Here is a 21676-nt window from a genome sequence, read left to right on the forward strand (position 1 = left end):
TGGATAACGGATGACATGTCCTGGCTAACAGAGGTTTTTTGTTATACAAGAATGACATGTTGTTATCCAGGAATGACAAAAACCAATATTTTTTCTTTATAATCAGGCACTAACTTAACCACCTATGGAAAACTACAACTTAGCTATCATCACTTAAGGTAACCTTTTAGATCAAATAGATCGTTTTTTAATATAAAATCATTATAAATGTTTTATTAGTGTTATCCAAAAGGTCACATGATATTGCTACAAAGTGCACCAGTGACCGAAATATCAAAATATCGACATTTTAAGAGATGCTTCCTGACCTTTGCACATGTTCTAGTGCTCCTTCAGGGTCTTCTTTTTGATACAATATTATGTCACATGACATACCACAATGCATTATGGTCCAAAATGGTCATTGATGTCTGTTATCCAGGACTGACATTAGAGAAATCACAATTTGGGGACAAAAGTCGTTCTGTCATAAAAATGTAAATAAGCTTAGTATTATCACTATATTTGTAGGAATCATTGAAAACATCAATACAATTATGCCCAAGTAGATTTTAAATACTTTTATTTATATTTTTTAAATTTTTGTTGTATTTTTGTATTCAGATTTTAAGCCGGGACAGTTACCCGGAATGACATTTTGAGACTTTTGAGCTCAATAGTTCCTTAAAGATTAATTATTTATAATGAATTCTCACATGAGTAATTAAAGAGGGGGAAGTTGAGTCACTTAATGAAGTGCATTTAAAAATGTATACATTTTTATATTATGAATATGCTTGGGACACCAGAATTGACACGCCACGTCATTGACCCATATATTATTATAGAGAATACTTTTTGTGCGCAAAAAACACCCCCGACTTTATTCTACTATTCAGATTTCCTTGTGGGCCTCGAGTGAATTCACGTAGTGTTTTAGCGCAACGCTTCTGTGTTGTACGTAAACTTAAGATTGAGCCACTGAAGTCACTTGGACTATATTAACGATCTCTTTAATAACTTTTCTGGGCCAGCAAGTTCAAATCACATAGAAGCCTATGGAGGAGTGATCCAGCTCTCAGATTTAATCAAAAATATCTTAATTTGTGTTCCGAAGATGAACGAAGGTCTTACGGGGTTGGAACAAAATGAGGGTGAGTAACGTTAATTGCTGACATAATTTTCATTTTTGGGTGAACTAACCCTTTAAGTTGGTAATGTCCTTCCTAGAAGATGGTCTCAACTGCTTTGTGAACTAACTTACTTAAAATAAAACTACCTGGGATTCAACAGACTAGATAGGCTAATTCACGATAGTCTGGTCAAACTGTTAGTTAACATAACGTTACCAGCTGTCTGGACACATATTCCCCAGCAATGGTGAGATGACTTACATAGGATGTTCTTCTCCCACATTGATCAGTCTGTACTCTGTAGAAATTAGTTCGGCGAGATGTAAATCATTTAAAATGTGACAGCAGCTGTCCTCTTCTGTAACCGTTACGTTACTTACTTCAGCGAGCATCTGAATCTGTGTCGCACGCACGAGCCTGTGAAAATCTTACCCAGATACAGCAATGCTATTTTCTGATTGGCTGTTCGGTAGCTATATTTTGTTTCACTCATGGTTTCACGGTTTAAAAAATAGCGCCGCAACTTGGTGGGCGTTATCCTCGTAATGTCTCTGCGTGAGAAATACAAGGTGTGGCGTGTGAGCGTGTGAATGGGTTGAAATGCGTGAGACTTGAGAGCCCTGCTATGTCCATATTTTTTTTACGGTCTACTACTCTATGGTCACACTACATCATTATAAACCAAGATAAAACAAAACCCTCCGAAATGCAGTGATCATGCCATTACATAAATCAAACACCTATTTACATTTTACTTTTAAGACCTCTAACTACTTACCTAGATTTAATGCGTTGCAGTTTTAATAGTCTGAATCCATAAATGGTTAATATTCAATGATTTCGTTCTTATGTTTTCACCAGTACTAAATATAGGCTAACTATGAACGTCAGTAAATAAAAAATAAACTATATTCTTAAATATTACAGTACCTTTACTATATTAATAATACTTTTAAATAACATACACCCCTTTTTATTCGTAAAATTGTCCATTTTAAATATGTATACCGTTAAAGCAGTTCTGACAAGGTGCTAGAGTAGTGAATTCTGTCAAACTTACCTTAGTTCACGGTACAGCGGCCAAACTGGGCGAGCCTCGCAGTACTTTTTAACTGTTCGACAGAAAATACAGTTTATACCAAATACTGTGTGAAAAAAAACTGAGTATTTTGTATGTTTTAACTGTTTAACACTTCTTTCGCGGCACCGTTGTAACTACATCGCGCCTGTTTTCAATAATGAGGAAAAGGATACCGATACGCGCATGCGCATAAAAAGGCTTTCGCGTGTCCTCTCATATCAAGAATTGGCTTTTTTCCTTGATGGTAATTTAAGTGATTAAAGGTTTTTTTTAGCGCCAAATCCACAATATTGTATGCCCATGGTACTTTTTAAGTAAATAGCTCTCTTTCGATCGCTCTCTTTCAGGATTTCCCTCTGTTGAGGTTGGATGACGTGGTAGATGATCAATCCAATATCGTTGGCTTCTCCATGTTGAACAGCAGTCATCCGTTTTACCTGGAGTTCATTAGAAGTCTAAACCTGTCATGGAGGGAAGGTTGTGACCTCAGTCCCTACCCTGGTCCAGCGGTGAGCTTACAATACTTTCATGCCATTACCAATACATGAGAAACATTACAACTCACAAAGATATTACTCAGGGTCAGGGGCAATTAAACCAATCCGGGTAAAGAGTGCAGACTTACTTGTGTTGTGTTACTTTTATAGGTTATTATCGGTTATAGGTACTTTTAGAGGTTATTCGTTAACTTATTTTAAATCAAACAATTAAAACCACATATGTCAGGAGATATCAATAACAGTGATCTGTTTGGTTGTGTTAGCATCTAAAAATACTTTTTAGATTCCAAGAGCCTATTTCAGTCATTTGATTGACATTTCACTGCATTACTGAGATTTGCTTAAATGGAAAAAGAAAAAAAAAACGTAAACCGTAGTAATACTGACTCAATGGAATAATGAGATGTTATTTCTGCCAGAAGGTTTTTTCAAATGTGTCCAAATAGGATGTGCGCCACACAACATAATTTAGGAGGAAGACAGTTGCTGTAGGGCCCCTAGCAGACGTGAAGTCTCCTTGTCCCCCTAATGACCTCATTTGCTGTCTTTCTCAATTCTACATTCCTTTATTCTCTTTTTCTTCTTCTTTCTCCACCATCTTTCTGTCTTGGCTTTGGCATATCTCTCGTCTCGTTTCATTCATGTTCTCTCTCCACCTGCAGTTGTCATCTGCGCTGATGTTCGACGCCGTTCATGTGGTGGTCGGAGCAGTGCGAGAGCTGAACCGCAGTCAGGAGATCGGAGTGAAGCCTCTGAGCTGCACTTCCTCACTCATCTGGCAGCACGGCACCAGTCTCATGAACTACCTGCGCATGGTACTTGTCACCCTGTTGGCAGCCATTTTTTTTATGCATTTGATGACTTTAGTGATAAGTCTTTACGGCTGTTGTTACTGTCTTCTCTGATGAGCTGTAGAAGCCCGTTTTAATCTGGTTGATTTTGATGGGATTCTGCATGCAACTGCTTATTGGCTTTTATAGGCTCTGTTAAAGTCAACATGAAATTAAAATTGAGCACATCTACTTTCTCAAAATACGTTCTGGTCTCGTTGCGCAGAATTCATCAGTGCGTGTTAATCCAAGGAAAAATATCTCTGTAATCTTTCCCCTTGGCGTCGATATACAAGAGACAGAGAGTTTATGATGGATGCTTTTCAATTTACTCCGCAATAAATTTTAAACCTTGACTAATGCATTATTGTGCATTGAGTATCGTTGTGCATCATTTAACACCATCAAGAAACATTTAGCACTGTTTTAGCACTGTGAAACTATGCAGAAAACAGCAATAACAGTAAATGAACCAAATTCAATGTAAAAATCTAAATTTATATATATATATATATATACATATATATATATATAGCCTATATATATATATATAAAATAAATAAATAAAACAGTAATAAATAAATTAAGGAAAAAAATATAATAAAAAAAATACAAAATGTTAGATAAGACAAAATGCTAATAAAATTATTATAATATATATTTAAAAATAAATAAATATGGTTATAAAATATGTTATTTGACTCAATTCACAGGCCCCTGGACTTTTTTTTTATAGGAAACTCCAAAACGTAATTTAATTTATACCACAAATAAATGTACATTTTCAAATAAATGTCTCTTTTTTTTTCACAAGTAGCTTGAGTACTTTAATGTGCCGCCTTTGTCACAGTGCATAGTCCTGATTGTCCCTTCCATCGACGGCCATCAGGTGACCAATGCAGAATGACTTTTACGTCCTCTGTTATGATTATACTCAGCCATAGTAATTGTACAACTGCCGTTAGTTTCAGAGCAATTACAACTGTGCCCTTAACACCAGATGTCCATTGTTTATCACAACCTGTCTGAAGGCCTGTTTGTATTTTATCATTTTAATGCAGCTATTATAAACTGTGAGATCCTAGACTATGTTTGTGTTGTCTAGGCACAAGTGCGGTCTTTCATTCATTGTGTCCCTCCATCTGTTTTGCAGTTTGCCCATCACTCCATCATTTCTTCACTCCATTTGGCACCATCTCCACACCTCCTCTCGTCCTCCGTTTTCGGTTTGTCTCCATAACTCCAAGTGTTTACCTCACTTGCCAATAATAATATAAACAGTCATTATTTTTGCAATTGCAATTGGTGATGCCGGTGGAGCAGAAATGACACTTTCTTAATCATCTCAAAGTTTTCCTCTCACTTGTCCTCTGGCTGTCTCTATGTTTCTCTCCGCCTGTGCTATAATTTCTATTGTAGGTCAAAATTAATGCTATTCGTCATTCTTGTTTGTTACCCTTGGTTTAAATTCTCCCTCTCTCTTTTTCCTTTTAGGTAGAGTACGATGGCCTAACAGGCCGCGTGGAGTTTAACAGCAAAGGCCAGAGGACCAATTATACGCTGCGTATTCTGGAGAAATTCAAGGGGGGTCACAAAGAGGTAATGCACACTCACACACAAACACACTCTCATGAACACTAACTCCGGATTTTATCCGGAATCACGAGTGAGGTTGTGAGGTCTAATGAATGGGTGGTAGCTGGAGTAATCACCACTTCACTCCTCTCTTATTGATCATAGTATTGATCCCTCGCTTCATGCTCTTTTATCTCTCCTTCATCCCCTCGTCTTATTCACTGAACTTGTTTATTCCTGCCTGTTTCCCCCTTGCAAGATCAAACATGTTTTCAAATGGGGCACAAATGATTTTATATTATTTAGTTCATTTAACACAGATTTGTTCATGCAAGTAGTTCTAACTGTGCAAAATATTTGTAGTAAAGCATCTTCAAAAAAAACGTTTTTACTTTTCATGTGCAGATTGGTGTCTGGTACTCCAATAACACGTTGGCTATGAACTCCACGTCTTTAGACATCAACGCATCTGAGACGTTAGCCAATAAGACACTCACAGTCACCACAATACTGGTAAGAACTTCTCCAGTTATGACTCCATGATGCTTAGGGATTTGTGGCTTTGGCAGCACGTGAATAAAAAAACTTTTGAGCATTTCAGACCGGAATGTAAGAGATAATGTGAATTATAGGGCTTTTACGGATTTGGCACTCACTGGTACAAGCATTGCAGATTCAAAGGTTGCAAAAGTCTTTTCAAACAGCACCTCTCCAAACCCAATGCGTCTTGAATGTTATTATGGACGCTACAAATATTTGTAAGATTTTAAGTAGAGAAAATATGAGGGAATTCTGAAGCTTTGCTTGCTTACACAGAGCTAATACAGTATAATAATGTTGTTTTATTGAGTTTGTAATTGTAAGAAGAGCTTTGTAGATTCCAATTTGACAATCTCAAAACGTAAATTGATTCAGACTAGGCTCATTTTTGCTATCAGAAATTGGCCTAACAGTTTAAGCAAACCTACATTCCTCTGTTGAATGCGATTATGAATGAGTCAACATCAAATCAAAATTGATTTTTTTTATTTTCTTAATGCACTTTCCTGCTCTTACTGTGAAAAATCATCAGTGCACATTGTTCTAGCTCACGCTATAGGATGATTTTACCCGGATTTCTACACCAGCTTTCGGTCTGGTTCCATTCTGGTATAGAATGCCTATTTCTCACTATTCAGTCAGTTTTAGATGGATAACATAAAGAACAGTGCTAAATTTTTTTATTGAATGTCCTGTTTTACTCTGTCCCATTATGAAAGTATAGTGTATAAAAAATATATACTAGTTGCAATATTTTAGATAGCACCTTCATTGTTTGCATCCATATTCACTGCATCATTATTCATTCCAATTTCATACAATGTTGCTTCCAGGCAACAAACACATTTAAGCAATTCTTTATAACATAAAAATGTATCTGACTATAATGGTTTTAAAATAGCTTACTGCTTGTATTTTTTTCTGTTAAAAATAATAATAATTCAAAACAACCACAAGTCATCCCTTCATTATTAACCATCTTCTTTGCATCATGTGCTTGCAAAAAGAAGAAAATAGCTTTGCTATCCACAGGCCACATTTTACTGATATAATACATTCAAAAGATATAATGCATTCAAACCAAGAAGCTGCAGCCAAAAAGTACTTTCACATGTCAAGGCCAAGGAATCACCGTTTCACTGGATTTTACTGCCATTTCATGGCTTAACACCAATCAAAATGCCACTTCCACTGTAAGGCTATTGACTTTCATTGAGTTTATGGTGCTTCACTGTATGGAAATTTAGAGTGGAATATTACAGCGTTAAATGTTACCTTCATCCTGTTTTATAGGAGAATCCATACGTGATGCGCAAGGCAAACTACCAGAACTTCCATGGTAATGATCAGTATGAGGGATTCTGTGTGGATATGCTACGGGAGCTGGCAGACATACTGAAGTTTTCGTTCCGGATCAAGCTGGTGGATGACGGCCTGTATGGAGCTCCAGAACCTAATGGGTCATGGACTGGCATGGTGGGGGAATTAATCAACAGGGTATGCATGCCTGCACACACGTTCATAATTAAGCTCTGTGGATACGTTATGTAAATTCAGAGACGCTTTCTAGTCACATTGAACCTCAATGAAACAATTGGGCTTTTACAGTAGTGTAATTGTATGTTGTTTATTCATCAAAACATTTGAAATAACCTCCAAACATTATTAAAACATAATATTCAATATAACATTTAATCATGTTTAATAATTTTGTACACCTGATAATTAATTTTAAATCTTCTAAAGCATTGTCTTTGAAAATGAGCTTTTTATTAAAATTTGTTAGAGCCTTTTATATGTTCGCATGTTTGTATGCAGCTAGCAGGATTTCAACACTGGACCGTTGCCAGCTGATGTTTCCATTAGAGTAACGATTACAGATATTAGCGCTTTTCACACTAATGCTAAAAATAATGGCGGCAGTAATAAGAACGGTAATGTCATTCTATTAACCCCAGTGTGGCAGGTCTCGGCAAAGTCCTTTTGAACACACACACATACTAATCAGTTCCTTCTGTGTCTAATTATTCCGTGACACTATACCATTACAGCCGCTGAATCCAGTGCACAGTTGTCACATGTTGGCGCATTGTTTATGTAAACTGTGTATGCACACATTTTTCTCTCCATGGACCCACAATTCAGCTCTTCCTTGACACCAGCGTTTGATGACACCCTTTGAATGTGGTTTACAAAGCTATCTCTCAGTAATCAATTAGGGAGTAATTAAGCAGATGGAGAGATATCTGGGGTACACTTGGGTTTTTTAAGAAGAATGAACTGCTATTGATCAGCCCTAGTGTTAGGGAAATTACTTTGCTTGACAAGCTACTCGTGATTTTTAAATCGTTCAGGTTGACAAAGGTTGACTGTTATCTTTTAATAAAATGTAGCTAATTACATTAAAGCTTTTTTGGTCAATATCAACGTTTTTATGGGGGCATTACATGGATTTTTTTAAATATATATATTATTTTGATATGTTCCTTGAGGTTCACTTAATGTTTATAAAGGTTTTTTGCAAACACACACACACAAATATATATATGTGTATATCTATATGAAGTTTGAAGGTTTTTTCATTCTTAATTTTTCTGACCCTGGGGGCGGCTCCTTTTAAGGCTTGTCAGTAAAAGGCCACCGTTATGATTGGCTAACGTCATTGCATAGGAAAAAGTATCAACGCCCACTTGCTATTGCACATTTTGAAAACATTATCTATATAAAACCATAATTTAAAGACAATGCATTATGAAAAAATTTATCTTGCAGTTTTGGATGCAATACAGTTGGCTGCTTCATCTTTCAACGTGCCTTGTTTACTAAATAAAATCCACTTGTATCCAACGCTAGGATTCTTGAGTTTGTACAGATACGTTCTTTCACTCTTCCATTTGTCCTGTTGTCGACAGACTCAAGTGCGTGGAGTACCTCAGAAACTGAATTCGCATCTGTATACTGTATCCAGTGTAGACAGCGTAAGTGATTATAATGGTGCAACAAGGTATGTTGATAAGGAAAGAAGGAGGCGGGAACCTGCGAACGTTTAACACTTCAATATATAAATAAACACAAAACGTAACATAAATTGTCCAGGCCTGGTCCTCTCTCATCCTTCACTGTCGTCGCTCATCAATCACGCCACTTGCCCTGCTTGCCACAAATGGGCTCTATTTACTTTTGACGCTACGCTCACATCCAGTTACGGCAAATGTCAGCCTTTAAGTGAGTGAATGGCAGTGGGCTCGGCCTATGGTGCGATGATGTATAATTATTCATCGATGTCTTGCTCTGGAGGCAGTCATATGCAACTGTATTTGCCTGTGTGACATCACAGATCCCACATTATGATACTAATGAGCCGTTTTTGTAGCTTGATTAAATAAATGCTTTGTTTATAATGAGGAGGAAGTTTTAAGCTATGAAACCTGTAGAATGTTTTAATGGTACAAAGACCTCCTATATGTCAAAAGATCAAGGCAAATTTGATTTCTCATTTCATGACTCCTATAAGGGATTTCTTTTTAAGAAAATGTTCAATATTTCTACAGATCAATTTACAACAAATACTATTAATACAACTATAACAATTTGCAATAAAAATTACTAATAAAACTTTAAAATATGAAAGTTTCTATAAATAAGCAACTAGTCCAATAATTATTTTTTGGATAGATTATTTTGTGTATATATGAGCTGTCGCACTACTGAGAAATTTAGTTAAGTTTGTCACTGCTGTTACAATAGTTACTCCCTAGCACTGTCACCCCCTCCTCCCTCGAGGAGGAAGGAAAATGGAAAGGCCAAAATAATGCCACACCGAGGTTTTTAATTCATTATCGCTCATTTCCTTCCTCAGGAACTTTCACTCTTGTGCTTTTATATTCTCTCTCTCATTTTTCATTCCGTATCCCTCGTTCCCTTCATCTCACAAGGGCACAATATTCCCCGTGTCCTCGCTGGAAGCCTTCTCTTTACCAACTCTCTGTTCTTAACCATTCCTCATCACCCCTTCCCCTACAAGTATCTGTTTCTTCTCTCAAGGACCGTCACTCGATTTCTCCCCCTCTCTCTTTCTGTTTTCCACTCTTTAGCCCTGTTTTTCTATCTCTCTCCATCCCCGTAATAAATAAATCTCTTTGCTTTTACCCAAGGACTCTCATATCAAATTCTTCCATCAACCCAGTGCACTTACATCCCTTTATTATCTGTCCATTCATCCATCCTGCTGTCCAGCCTTGACTTTCCCTTTTTCAATTCTGTGCTGATTCTCCTTGTGCTAAATATCCTTTTTCTTTCCACTGCCACTCCTTGTCTTTATAAGCGAACCTCAGATAATTTATTATTATTATTATTATTATAACCTTTATTTTACCAGGAAGAGAAGCACATTGAGATTAAGTACAATAGTGTCCTGGCCAAGACTGACAGACACCGCTCGTTTGAGTTTAACAGATAACATCCATCAATACATACACATATACACACACACAAGCAAATCCAATCCAATTTCAATATCAATACATATCTAGTCTAGTCTACAGCCCGATGTTTCATTCTCCAAATCGTTTAAAATTACTCGGCTCCCTAAGTTTCAACGTACTTTGCAGGCAGAGGGAGCAGCAAATTTAAATGCCTTTTTCCCCAATTCAGTACGTACCACTGGAACAGACAGTAAGAATAATTCATAGGATCGTAGGCTATATCTACAAACATACTTTTTACAGATGTAGGTATAAAGATATGAAGGAAGTAGACCCAGGATAGATCTATAAATAAAAACATGCCAGTGTCAGTGCCAGATAATGTCAAACGCTTTTCTTCTCGAGTGCTTCTTGAAACCAAGGTCAATGTTTAGCAGGGGAACACACGTGGAGCACAAACAACATGCAACGAAATTGCATGCCTACTGCGAGTCAAACACTGTACAACTGACACAGCGGTGTGCTAATGAGCACTTAGAAACATCACTGAATTATCACCACAACCGAGGGGGTTGGTAGTTAGTATCTGTCAGTGAAACTCACATACTGTAACAGTAAAAGTTACAGTATGTTATTGAAACCTGAAGCTATACCAGAAGTCCATCAGGACGATTATAGGTTTTGTTTTTTGTGCTTTTGGTCTTCACAAATTTCAGCAGTGACTGAACTTGGCTGAATTTAATTTGTTTCAAATTATAGAGGAAGTACATGTATGCCTGATTTTACTAGCCATTTCTTTTAAAGGGATAGTTCACTTTGATATTAATTTTTGGTATGTTTTAGCTTACCTCAAGGGCATCCAAGATGTAGGTGTCTTTTTTTCCGCAGTAGTTTCAATTTTGATATTTTTAGGTCAAACCGTTCTTGTCTGTCAGTCAGATAATGCAGGTCTATGGTCATTATCTCAAAACACAAGCACAGAGTCCAAATTAAAACAATTCCCCGTCGTCCAAATTAAACAATTCCCCATCGTAAGTACACATTGATGGCCTAAGACACGAAACGAGCGGTTTGTGTGAGAAAACGAACAGTATTTATATCGTTTTTACCTCTTATACGCAGCCATGTCCAAGTGATCTGATCTGACGTGTACGCAGACTGGTGCATAGATATATACACACTAGATGTCGCCTTGTCTACGGCAGTTCATTGGAACGAATGTCTTTAAGGCGACATCTAGTGTATATATCTATGCACCAGTCTGCGCACACGTCAGATCAGATCACTCGGACATGGCTGCGTATAAGAGGTAAAAACGAAATAAATACTATTCGTTTTCTCACACAAACCGCTCGTTTCGTGTCTTAGGCCATCAATGTGTACTTACGATGGGGAATTGTTTAATTTGTATGACGGGGAATTGTTTTAATTTGGACTCTGTGCATGCTCTTTGAGATAATGACCATCGACCTGCATTATATGACTGACAGACAAGAACGGTTTGACCTAAAAATATCAAAATTGAAACTACTGCGGAAAAAAAGACACCTACATCTTGGATGCCCTTGAGGTAAGCTAAAACATACCAAAAATTAATTTCAAAGTGAACTATCCCTTTAAAGGTTTTTTCTATAAGCTAATCCATGAGTAGTAGGGCACTACAAACTTATCTTTGTGTTTAAGAAATGTCTGTTTGAGATCATTTACACTGTATTTGCTGTTTTACATTATCTCAATAAACTCCCTGTTATTGGAAATCATGGGTGACAAATACCTCTTGAATGTAATTTTGGTTAATGAAAATGTTGCATCAGTCAGAAAAATTACTGAGTACAATATCAAACTTGTATTGCTAATTCTTTATTTTTCTCTCTGTTTGTTACAGAAAGCAGATCTGGCAGTGGCTGGATTTACAATCACATCAGAGAGGGAAAAGGTCATAGATTTCTCCAAACCTTTCATGAACCTTGGAATCAGTATCCTGTACCGCGTCCACATAGTAAGACGCATTTATAATACGCTGAATTGAGATTGTATACTATTTTTATATCAGAAATTATTTTGTTACTTTCATTGACTATGTAATATTCTTGTGTGAATCTCACAAAACCTTTCAAAAATATGTATAATAATAAAGATAATTATTAATTATTGTTGTTATATTACTAATATATTATTAGTATTTTAAATATTTATTATTATTAATGTATATTTGTTATTATTATTCTTTTTCATCAATTATTATTAAAGGTACACTATGTAACTTTTGTCCCTCTTGCGGTTAAAAACTGCATGCATTTTGCGGAAGAACATTGTTTTGGTTGTGCTTCGGCTCGGCGTGACTGTGCAGATTAATATGGTTATCCAACTACTCATAATACATTCACTACTAGTATTAAGAGATATAACCAGTTTAGATGAAAAGGATTTCAAGCTGACTAGCTGAATACGTTACTGTAGCTTTACCCATTAATAGATGATTGCTTTAAAATAATTTCCAGCACAGCACTACAACAACCTTAATGATATGACCCTTCACAATAGATAATGCTTTACAATCAACTCTGTTAGAGAGCTACATATGGCAATTTATCTGTTCAATAAAATACCTCACTCACTTGTTGAGTAATAAAAACACCATCTCCGTGTCGCTTTTACAACGTTTCAAATCCCTCAGTTCTCGCCATCTCCGAAAAGCCAAGCCAATGTTGATTCTTGTTTTATTACGAGCTCTGTCACGTTCTCTTTTTGTCAGCAGACTCTATTATGTTCGACGTATGTTTAAAACGGGTGATTCCCCGGAGGTTGGGGATTTAACAGCTCTATGTCAACCGTTCTCGCTCGTTGTGACACTAACCTCTGCCACTTCCACACCATACATGCGTCAAAGTAGCCGGAGAAACATTTCTCTATTTACGGATATGACATGACACACACGGGCGAGTGACGCATGTATGCAATTTCTCGTAAAAACCATCCAGACAGGTCTAAAATATAAACGCTTCTAATAGGCTTACCATAGTGATTCAGGGTAAGACATTCCAATGGGACATTATGTAACGCTTGTCTGAGTTAGCAACAGGCAGCGCTTAGTAAAGAATTTTCATAAGATTTTGTTTAGGTGGATTATGTCACATTTAACAATCTTGCATGAAAATCTTGCATTCTTGTAGCTTAAACATCAAAGCATGTTACAAAAGTGTAAGGGCGTCAGATCCCTTAGAAGACATGAATTGATCAAATGCATATCTTTAATGCATTGTAAGTAGCTTTGGATGAAAGCACCTGTCTGATGCATAATGCATAAATGAAAAATTGTATATAATGTTTTGTCCGTATCAATAACAAACTTTTAGCAAATCTCTGCATATGAAAAGGTGCACTAAACCAAACAATAACAAACAGCAATTGTATCTGGAAAAGCTTTCAGCTGTTTTGAGATTCTGTAGGAGTGGTGAAAGCATTGTTTGTATTGTTTATGTGCTTTCTACAGGGCAGGAAGCCAGGTTATTTCTCCTTCTTGGATCCGTTTTCGCCAGCTGTCTGGCTCTTTATGCTTTTAGCCTATCTGGCCGTTAGCTGTGTACTCTTCCTGGCTGCCAGGTGCCACACTGCCACTCAATACACACAGATCTATTTTGAATATCATTATATTCACAGTCCAGCGTTCTTCTTGAGGTAACAGTAGTCTTTCCCGGTTTCATTGTTTGTTTCTTTCTCTCCCTCCATCAGGCTGAGTCCATATGAGTGGTACAACCCCTTCCCGTGCTGGCGGGACCGCAAGGACCTACTGGAGAATCAGTACACACTAGGGAACAGCCTGTGGTTTCCGATTGGTGGTTTCATGCAGCAGGGCTCAGAGATCATGCCCCGGGCCCTGTCCACACGCTGTGTCAGTGGTGTTTGGTAAGTGTGGGGATGGTTCACACTTCCTTTGAGGTGTAAGAGACCATGCAGTAAGTGTGAATGTGCATCTGTGAGTATTAAAGACACAAGCTGGTTCTGCACACATGACCCGAAAGCTTACGGTACTTGTGTGACAGTGTTGTTATTGTTCACTAAAACTAACACTATATTATTAACTGTATTTGGTAATTGAAATAAAGCTGAAATGAAATAAACTATAAATATTAGATGAAAAACCTAAACCTAAAATAACTAAAATGAGAAATGTTGCCTTGTTGAACTACCGGAAATAAATGTTCAAGATAGATAGATAGATAGATAGATAGATAGATAGATAATTAATAAATAAATTATATTTTATATATATATATATATATTATTTATTTGTTTAAACAAATCTTTAGTTTATGGAACTTTTCTGTACCCAATGAGGATTTTAAAGACTTTTTTTAATGCATTCCTATTTTTAAAGCATAGATTATAATAGCTTTAAACTTTGTATTGTTTCTCTTTAATTACTTTTTCTAGTGTTAGAATATGATTGTTAAATGGTTAGATTTTCCAGAATTTCTCTATTGTGTGCTTTTGTCCCAACCCAGACTTTATAACTTCTCTTTTTCTCTTATAATAAATGCATAAAAAGAGTTAATTATACTGCACTTTTGCCAAGGAACCTAAAAAGTATTTCCAGTTAATTTTATCTGTTTTTTATGACAAAGAATCACTGTCACCAATATTACCATTGCACCAAACGTTTTTGAGAAACATTTTCCCATCAAAAAAGCCAAAATTTCATGATGAAAATGAGAAGAGGGACAGATAAAACAGCTCTTTTTATTTTCATATCTATTCATATTTAAATGTTCATATTTAAATGTAAATTAATTGTTTAATTTATATAAATATTCGTATTTTCATTGACTGCTGCCTAACTTGGTGGTGTGAGCAAGTACAAAAATCCACACTAGCATATTACCAAAATCTACTTGAAGGTCAATCAACATCAAGATCATCTTTTTATTCCAGGGCATGTTTAAACATAACTGAAATGATTGAAAGAATTTGAATTTTTCAAGATTTCATGTGAAGTGAATAATCACTCATATCGTATTTGTTGGTAGGTCTTGTTTTTTGTGGCCAAGTAAGCCAAAAAAAATGACCTACTTTGGTGTAAACATTTTCTGTTGGGCAGATTTTCACACAAGGGAAAGCGTTATTTCAATTTAACATGCACTGAAAATCTGTTCTCTGTGTGAAGAGACCATTAAGAGTGTGTCTTTTCTCACTTATTGAAAGTGTAAAGTGTATTGAAGTTTGTATGGGGATGTTTGTTTTGTGTGCAGACATGTATTGTGCGCTTTGTTCTTTTGTAGTGTATTTCCAGATTAGTCTCCCACCTCTGTTCATTTTGCTATATCAAGTCAAGCTGTCTTGTGTTCCATCTCTTCAATTTCAGTCTTGCGCCTTGCTGTTGAGGTCATTTAAGTTGAACAACCACTTTCAGGAAGACAAACAACGGAGTTGAAATGATTTGATATGTGCATGCAGTGGAAGCCAAATGTTTAAACATCTGTGGTGTGAATAAACACAATAGATGCAACTTTAATCCCACACAGGGGTGACCCAGAAACCAGAGAGCTCCCGTCTATCTCCACCGTTTCCCTCAGCACAACGCGAAACTCTGTGATGCTCAGGGGGACGCGTGTCTGCAATTGGTGCACTTTAATTTTTGATAAAGAGCTTTTACTAAATAACAAGTAACTAATCTGCCTGTTTGTGCATTTTTAGAGGCCAGTCTCTTTAGAAAAGTTTTAAATGCTTCACCAGTCTCATGAAAGCTCTTTCTCTGAGGAATTGAGAAGTTTCCTTTCATCTGAGCATTAATTTACTGCGACGAAGAGCACAATCCATGTGTTTTGGAAGGGCTCTCAAACTTCCTACTAAAAATTGCTATTATACAAAAATGCAAACTACTGTTCAAAAGGTTGGGGTCAGTAAGAGTTTTTTTTATTTTTTATTTTTTAATAAATACTTTTATTCAGCTAGAGACACATTCAATTTATCAAAAGTGACAGTAAAGACATTTATAATGTTACAGAAGATTTCTATTTCATATAAATGCTGTTCTTTTTAATTATTAAAGTATTAAAAAAACTAAAAAAACAACTGTTTTCAGCATTTCTAATAATAAATCAGTATACTAGAATGATTTCTGAAGGGTAATGTTACTGAAAATTCAGCTTTGCCATCACAGGAATAAAGGACATTTTAAAATATTTTAAAATAGAAAACAGTAATATTATCTCATAATGCAGCCTTGTTGCGCATATTTGAATAAATAAAAAATAAAAAAATAAATTAAACTTACCCACCCCAAACTTTTGAACGGTAGTGTTCTTTCATAATGTGATGGATTTCTGATTTCAGATTCAACAGAGCATAAATACTTTTCTTTCTTTTTTTTAGGAATATTATGTTGATTATTTGTGTACAAGAACATGGCTTGTTTTTTACCTGGTTAAAGCTAGTTAGGTGTCTGACCAACTGGACTACCAAATAGTAGTGCTGAGGTCAACCTGGCAGACCATTCTGACCAGAGCTAGTAGACCACATTGGCTCTGGTGGGGAACTGGTTGAGCTGGTTAACAGCATTCCTGAACATTGTGTGAACCAGTTTACCAACTCGTTTTTTCTACAGTTGGTTAGAAGAACATCTGGCATGAATAAGAGTGTTAGTTAAATGGTTAATGTGTTAACATTGAGTTGCGAATCTGTCATCATGTTCTGATTCATGAATCAATCATTCACATTGCAGATAATTCCACAGAGTTTGCAAACACTATTCATTGATCTTTATTTTTAGCTTGCTATTTTGCATTTGATTAAACCAGGTTAATTTGGTTGACATTGCAGCTGTGGGTGTCTTTTTAATATTTCATTGAGTGATGTTTGTATGTAAGCATTATGTGCAAACACCTGTGTCTAATGTAAAAATCTCTCTCTAATATACGTGCATTTATATTTCTGGTGGAAAAAACGCTGTGTTCCTGTTTGTACGGGACAGGTGGGCGTTTACGCTGATCATCATTTCCTCCTACACGGCAAACCTTGCAGCTTTTCTGACGGTCCAGAGGATGGAGGTGCCAATCGAATCTGCTGATGACTTGGCAGATCAGACGAACATCCAGTACGGGACTATTCAAGGAGGAAGTACTATGACCTTCTTCATGGTACGTAGGTCCTTGTTTGTGCAAACATGTGTTTGTGTGAAATTTGTGTGTTGGATTTGTTTCACTGGCCTTCCATGTGTGTGTACATGTGATGTCATAATGCATCACTTCCTGTTTATGGCGGTGACTGGACTATTGACTCATATACAGGCCCACGCGTTATCTGTGCTGGCAGAACTTCACAGAAAGCTTCAGATTTCCACAAATTGAAATGTCCTTCATTCACAAAGTTATATACAAGACCCACCTTTTGCATGTACAGTGTATTTTTTAATAATACTGACAATATTTATACAGCACTGTTCAAAAGCTTTGGGTCAGCAAGGTGTTTTAAAGGTGAACTAAGTAACTTTTTTTACCTTAACTGAACAGCTTCGGAGTCATTGGAATGGTTATATTACTTATTTCGGGTTGAATGGTGGTCGTTTCGCACCCCCCTGGTGCCAGTGAGCGGAAAATACGCACTTGCAACTTTGAGCCGGCGGGCCGCCGGCCGCTGCGTCAGGAAGTCTCGCGTGATATCAGGTCTCGCGATGTAAACAATTGCTTTACGGCCAAAAGAAATCTGCTAAAATGCTGTCATTATTGCGCTCCCTCACGCTGTTCGAACCCGAATGAAGAAGACGTTTTAAAGAACGTCCCATCTGCTTTGATGTCGTTGATCTATAGCCTCTGGTGTCTGAGAATCAACAACGAGTTTTTACGACAGTGTTGTCAAATATCTATTCCGAAGCTGTGGGGGAGCTCTAGAGAGAAACCTGCGAGCAAAAAGCGAGAATACAGCGAAGAAGTCCCGAAGCTACTGAGTGCTACTTTAATGTTTTTGAAAGAAGTCTCTTATTCTTAAAATAACTTTTCAAATGTAATTTATTCCTGTGATGGCAAAGCTGAATGTTCTGCAATATTACTCCAATCTACATAGTCACACGATCCTTCAAAAATCATTATAATATGCTGATTTAATTATCAAGTAACATTTCTTATTATCAATGTTAAAAAACAATTGTGCTGCTGCTTTTTTTTTTTTTTTTTTTGGAAACCATGATCGATATATCTCAGGATTCATTAATTATTAGAAAATTCGGTTAACACTTTACAATAAGGTTCCTTTATTAAACATTAGTTAATGTTAACAATGAGCAATACATTTATTACTGTTTTTGTTCATCTTTGTTAATGTTAGTTAATAAAAATAAAGCTGTTCATGTTAGTTCACAGTGCATTAACTAATGTTAACAAGATTTTAATAAAGTATTAGTAAATATTGAAATTAACATTAACAAAGATTAACAAATGCTGTATAAGTGCAGTTCATTATTAGTTAATGTTAACTAATGTAGTTAACTAATGAACCTTATTGTAAAGTGTTACCGAAAATTCAAAAGAACAGCATTTATTTGAAATATAAATATTTTGTAACATTGTAAATGCCTTTACTGACACTTTTAATCAATTTAATGCCTCCAGTATTAACTTCTTTAAAAAAAGAAGTCTCACTGACCCAAAACTTTTGAGCAGTTACTCTCAATGGTCACTTTATTAGGTACACTTGTTCATCTGCTTGTTAACGCAAGTATCTTATCCAATCACATGACAGAAACAAATGCATTTAGGCCGAAGTACTGTCATGTCAATATAAACCAAAATATCTGAGGAATGTTTCTAGCACCTTGTTGAATCTACGCCATGAAGAATTAAGTCAGTTCTGAAGGCAAAAGGAGGTCAAACCTGGTACTTGCAAGATGTACCCAATAAAGTGGCCAGTGAGTGTATATATATTTATATTTTTTATAATTATATAATTTTTACTAATTGTATAATACTTTCAATGTAGCTCTATTTAAATCATGCCTTCTGGATTTGCTTGTAGATAGATCTGTTCACAATATGGAACTTTCTTGACTACTCATTATGGCTAATTGCTCAGAGAAGTAGTCGACTAGTGTGCGTGTCAGTGTTTACCTTGTATAAATAATTTAAAATACAGGATGAAAAAACAAAACAAGTGGAGCCGAAATCATGTGATACACGATTAGTCGAAATGGATCCAATGCTTTAAATAGCAGTAGAGCTAATCGACTAGTTTGTGCATGTGGTTTAATGATGTTATAATGCATCATGTCCTGTTTATGGCAGCAAGCAGTTGGCTTAGTGATTCACAGCTACATTTATATTCACACTGGAGGCCAAGTTCACTTCCCCTATTACATTAATAATGTATTATCCATCTTTCTTTCCCTTACATTTTCCCTTTCTTTCAATATGTTACCTTAATCTAGTTCACTCTCAATGTCTGCCAATAAAATGTCTCTTTATTCATTCACCTGTCCTCATGTCACCGCAAATTATAATTTCGTCTTTGATTTTTCTCCACCTTTCAATACTATGTCTGTTTCACCACTCTTTTCTCTCTCTCTGTCTGTCTTTTCCAATGACTTTCATCTGTGATGACAAACCCACTCTGCACTCTCGCTCTCAGAACTCGCGCTATCAGACGTACCAGCGCATGTGGAATTACATGTACTCCAAGCAGCCCAGTGTGTTCGTGAAGAGCACGGAGGAGGGCATAGCACGGGTTTTAAACTCCAAATACGCCTTTCTTCTGGAGAGCACTATGAACGAGTACTACCGACGCCTCAACTGCAACCTCACACAGATAGGAGGCCTGTTGGACACCAAGGGCTACGGCATCGGCATGCCTCTGGGTGAGTAGGGCGGACGTGGAAGTGTCAGAGAAATAAAGGGAAAGAGAGAGAAAGGCTTCAGATGGGATATAAAGGTTTATGAGAAACCAAAGTCTGATTTTAACCTTTTTATATAAGTACTGTAGACTAGAAATACTTTTGAGTGTCTAGGAGGTCTATAATACAATATCTGAAGAAAGCCAGACGTTAGCTTTAAGTGGTACAAGCAGCAAACTAAGGAAAAGTAATAATTTTTGCCTTTTTCACACTGTGATATCCACATGTGATGCGATTCAGTTATTTCAGGGGGAAGCGTATCACTTGAATTTTTTACATACGTGCAGGTTATGAGTTTCCATTCACAGTAAATGCTGTTCCACACGAACACAGTCTCTGCATGTGCTGTTTGTCTGGGTTTCCAATAATGTGCAATTGGGAACGCACAAAGTCGTTTGTGTTTCATGCTACAGCAAGTCTGAAGTAGTATAGGGTATAGGGCTGCAGAGCCAGTGGTTGCTCTGTAGGCAAGCATCAGTGCGTTGAATTTGATGCGAGTAGCATTTGGCAACCAGTGCAAGTTGAGAGATGTGACGTGCGCTCTCTTCGGCTTGTTAAAGACCACTCTTTATGCAGCATTCTGAATCAGTTGCAGAGGTTTGACAGTGCATGCTGGAAGACCTGCCAAGACAGCATTATAATAGTCCAGTCTGGTTAGAACAAGAGCTTGGACAAGGAGTTGTTTAGCATGCTCCAATAGGAAGGGCCTGATCTTGTAATGTTGTATAAGCCAAATCTGCAGGACTGGGCACTTCTAGCAATGTGTTCTGGGAAGTTTAGCTGATCATCAGTCACAACTCAAAGGTTCCTGGCTGTCCTGGATGGAATTATGGTTGACGAACCTAGCTGAATAGAAAAGTTGTGGCAAAGTGTTGGGTTGGCTAAGACCATAAGCAGTTCAGTCTTTGCAATGTTTAGTTGACGGTGGTGATCCTTCATCCAGCAAGAAATGTCTGTCTGTCAGGCATGTTGAGATGCAAGCAGCTACTGTCGGAACATCTGGCTGAGAGGTAGTGTTGTGTGTCATCAGCATAGCTGTGATAGGAAAAACCATGTTTCTGAATGGCACATGATCCTAGTGATGATATGTATATGGAGAAGAGAAGTGGTCCAAGCGCTGAGCCCTGAGGCACCCCAGTAGCTAGCTAGATGTTGCAATTTAGACACCTCACCCCTCCAAGACACCCTGAAGGACATACCTGAGAGGTAAGACTTGAACCATTGGAGTGTAGTTTTTGAGATGCCCTTCGTAATGAAGGTTAAATGGAGGAACTGGTGGTTAACTGTGTCAAAAGCAGCAAACAGATCCAGCAAGATGAGTACTGATGATTTGGAAGCTGCTCTTGCCAGCTTCAATAACCGAGAGCAGGGTAGTCTCAATTGACTGGCCGCTTTTGAAACCAATACATACAGTATAATGTTCATAAGTTTCTTAAGTTTATATTATGTATATTACATTATGTATTTTAACAGTGTTGTTCAATAAAACCAAATGATTACTTGCTTTTGATACTTCATTTCAGGGATGGGGAAATTCGGTCCCGGAGGGCCGCTGTCCAGTAGAGTTTAGCTCCAACCCTAATCAAACATTTGAATCAAAAAAGATTACTCGATCAATTGTCAAAATAATCGACTGATTACTTGATTACCAAAATAATCGTTAGTGACAGCCATCCCAGTTTAATGTGCAGAGACAATTAAAATATATTTTGTTGTTTCCTCACAAGAGTATAATCA

The 21676-nt window shown here is 36.8% G+C and overlaps 1 protein-coding gene across 5 annotated transcripts in view; it reads left to right on the forward strand.

The window, feature by feature from the left end:
* Positions 1-21676, forward strand: part of LOC309511118 (glutamate receptor ionotropic, kainate 5) — a 106522-nt gene that overhangs the window by 72769 nt on the left and 12077 nt on the right. For all 5 annotated transcript variants that reach the window (XM_082186168.1, XM_082186166.1, XM_082186164.1 and 2 more), the window contains 10 exons: positions 2541-2702; positions 3356-3508; positions 5018-5122; positions 5504-5611; positions 6932-7135; positions 11948-12061; positions 13556-13665; positions 13795-13968; positions 17033-17198; positions 19678-19903. In XM_082186168.1, the coding sequence (XP_082042294.1) occupies positions 2541-2702; positions 3356-3508; positions 5018-5122; positions 5504-5611; positions 6932-7135; positions 11948-12061; positions 13556-13665; positions 13795-13968; positions 17033-17198; positions 19678-19903 (1522 nt within the window). The remainder of the gene's footprint in view (positions 1-2540; positions 2703-3355; positions 3509-5017; positions 5123-5503; positions 5612-6931; positions 7136-11947; positions 12062-13555; positions 13666-13794; positions 13969-17032; positions 17199-19677; positions 19904-21676) is intronic.

The sequence above is a fragment of the Leuciscus leuciscus genome (assembly GCF_965113295.1).
Source record: "Leuciscus leuciscus genome assembly, chromosome: 12".
Classification (NCBI taxonomy): domain Eukaryota; kingdom Metazoa; phylum Chordata; class Actinopteri; order Cypriniformes; family Leuciscidae; genus Leuciscus; species Leuciscus leuciscus.